Consider the following 1241-nt stretch of genomic DNA (forward strand, 5'->3'; position numbering starts at 1 on the left):
TGCTGCTGCTGCTGCTGCTGTTGCTGTTGCTGTTGCTGCTGCTGCTGCTGCTGCTGCTGTTGCTGCTGCTCAGGATGCGGTGATGCCTCTGAGCCCGTTTGCTGCACACCAAGACCACTGCAGCAGGAAGACGGAACGGGTGTATCTGCTGCTGCTGCTGCTGCTGTTGCTGCTGCTGCTGCTGCTGCAGTCTGCTGCTGGGCAGCGTCAGACGAGGGAGCCCACGGCGTAGCAGCAGCAGCAGCAGCAGCAGCAGAAGCAGCAGCAGCAGCAGAAGCAGCAGAAGCAGCAGCAGGAGTGTATGTTTGTGTGCCTGTGCTCCCGAAGGTATCGGCTGTGTCTTCGAATGCTGCAACACTCTCAGGCTCTGCTGCTGCTGCTGCTGCTGCTGCTGGTGCTGCTGCAGTTGCTGCTGCAGTTGCTGTTGCTGCTGCTGCTGCTGCTGCTGCTGCTGCTGGTGTACGTGCGTATGGAGTTTGTAGCGTTTGCTGCTGACTCTGTTTTGCTGCAGGCTGAGAAATGTTGAAGCCGTCTGCTGCTGCTGCTGCTGCAGGTGCTGCTGCTGCTGCTGCTGCTGCTGCTGCTGCTGCTGCTGCTGCTGCTGCATCTTTTTGGGGCTGCATGCGGAGCCGCTGCAGCGCCTTCGAGAAGGCAAAGAAAGACTCCTCATCTTCTTCTGTGTCTTCTGCTGCTTCTGCTGCTGCTGCTGCTGCTGCTGCTGCTGGATCAGCTTGACTTGCTGCTGCTGCTGCTGCTGTTCCTGCTGCATCCGACTGTGTTGCTGCTGCTGCTGCTGCTGCTCCTCCAGCAGCAGCAGCAGCAGCAGCAGGAGACGTAGACGCCCACAGCAACCCCACCCAACCCCTCACAGGCCCCGCCCGCCACTCGCCTGCACACACAAACCCTAAACCCTAAACCCTAAACCCTAGACCCTAAACCCTAAACCCTAAACCCTAGATAACCCTAAATAAAACTAAACCCTGAACCCTAAACCCTTTCATCGACGCCCTAAACCCCACTCACTAAACCCTAAACCCTAAACCTGATAGTCTCAACCAAACCATAAACCCTAAACCCTAAACCCTAAACCCTAAACCCTATCTTGCCTTTTAATCTTCCCGCTCCAAAAGCTGCAGTTTCATCTGGCTGTGCCCACCCAGCAGCAGAAGTTTGCTGCTGCTGCATCTGCTGCAGCAGCAGCAGAGCCAGCTCCTGCTGCTGCTGCTGCTGCTGCTGCACCT

The 1241-nt window shown here is 57.3% G+C and overlaps 1 protein-coding gene across 1 annotated transcript in view; it reads right to left on the minus strand.

Annotated features, from left to right (window-relative positions):
• Positions 1 to 69: 69 nt before the first annotated feature.
• Positions 70 to 1241, minus strand: part of EMH_0066180 (uncharacterized protein) — a gene marked incomplete at both ends in the record, with an annotated part of 2464 nt that continues 1292 nt past the window's right edge. The window contains 2 exons of the mRNA XM_013498473.1: positions 70 to 101; positions 497 to 889. Of these exons, the coding sequence (XP_013353927.1) occupies positions 70 to 101; positions 497 to 889 (425 nt within the window). The remainder of the gene's footprint in view (positions 102 to 496; positions 890 to 1241) is intronic.

The sequence above is a fragment of the Eimeria mitis genome, genomic scaffold (genome assembly GCF_000499745.2).
Source record: "Eimeria mitis Houghton genomic scaffold, Emh_scaff3446, whole genome shotgun sequence".
Classification (NCBI taxonomy): Eukaryota; Apicomplexa; class Conoidasida; order Eucoccidiorida; family Eimeriidae; genus Eimeria; species Eimeria mitis.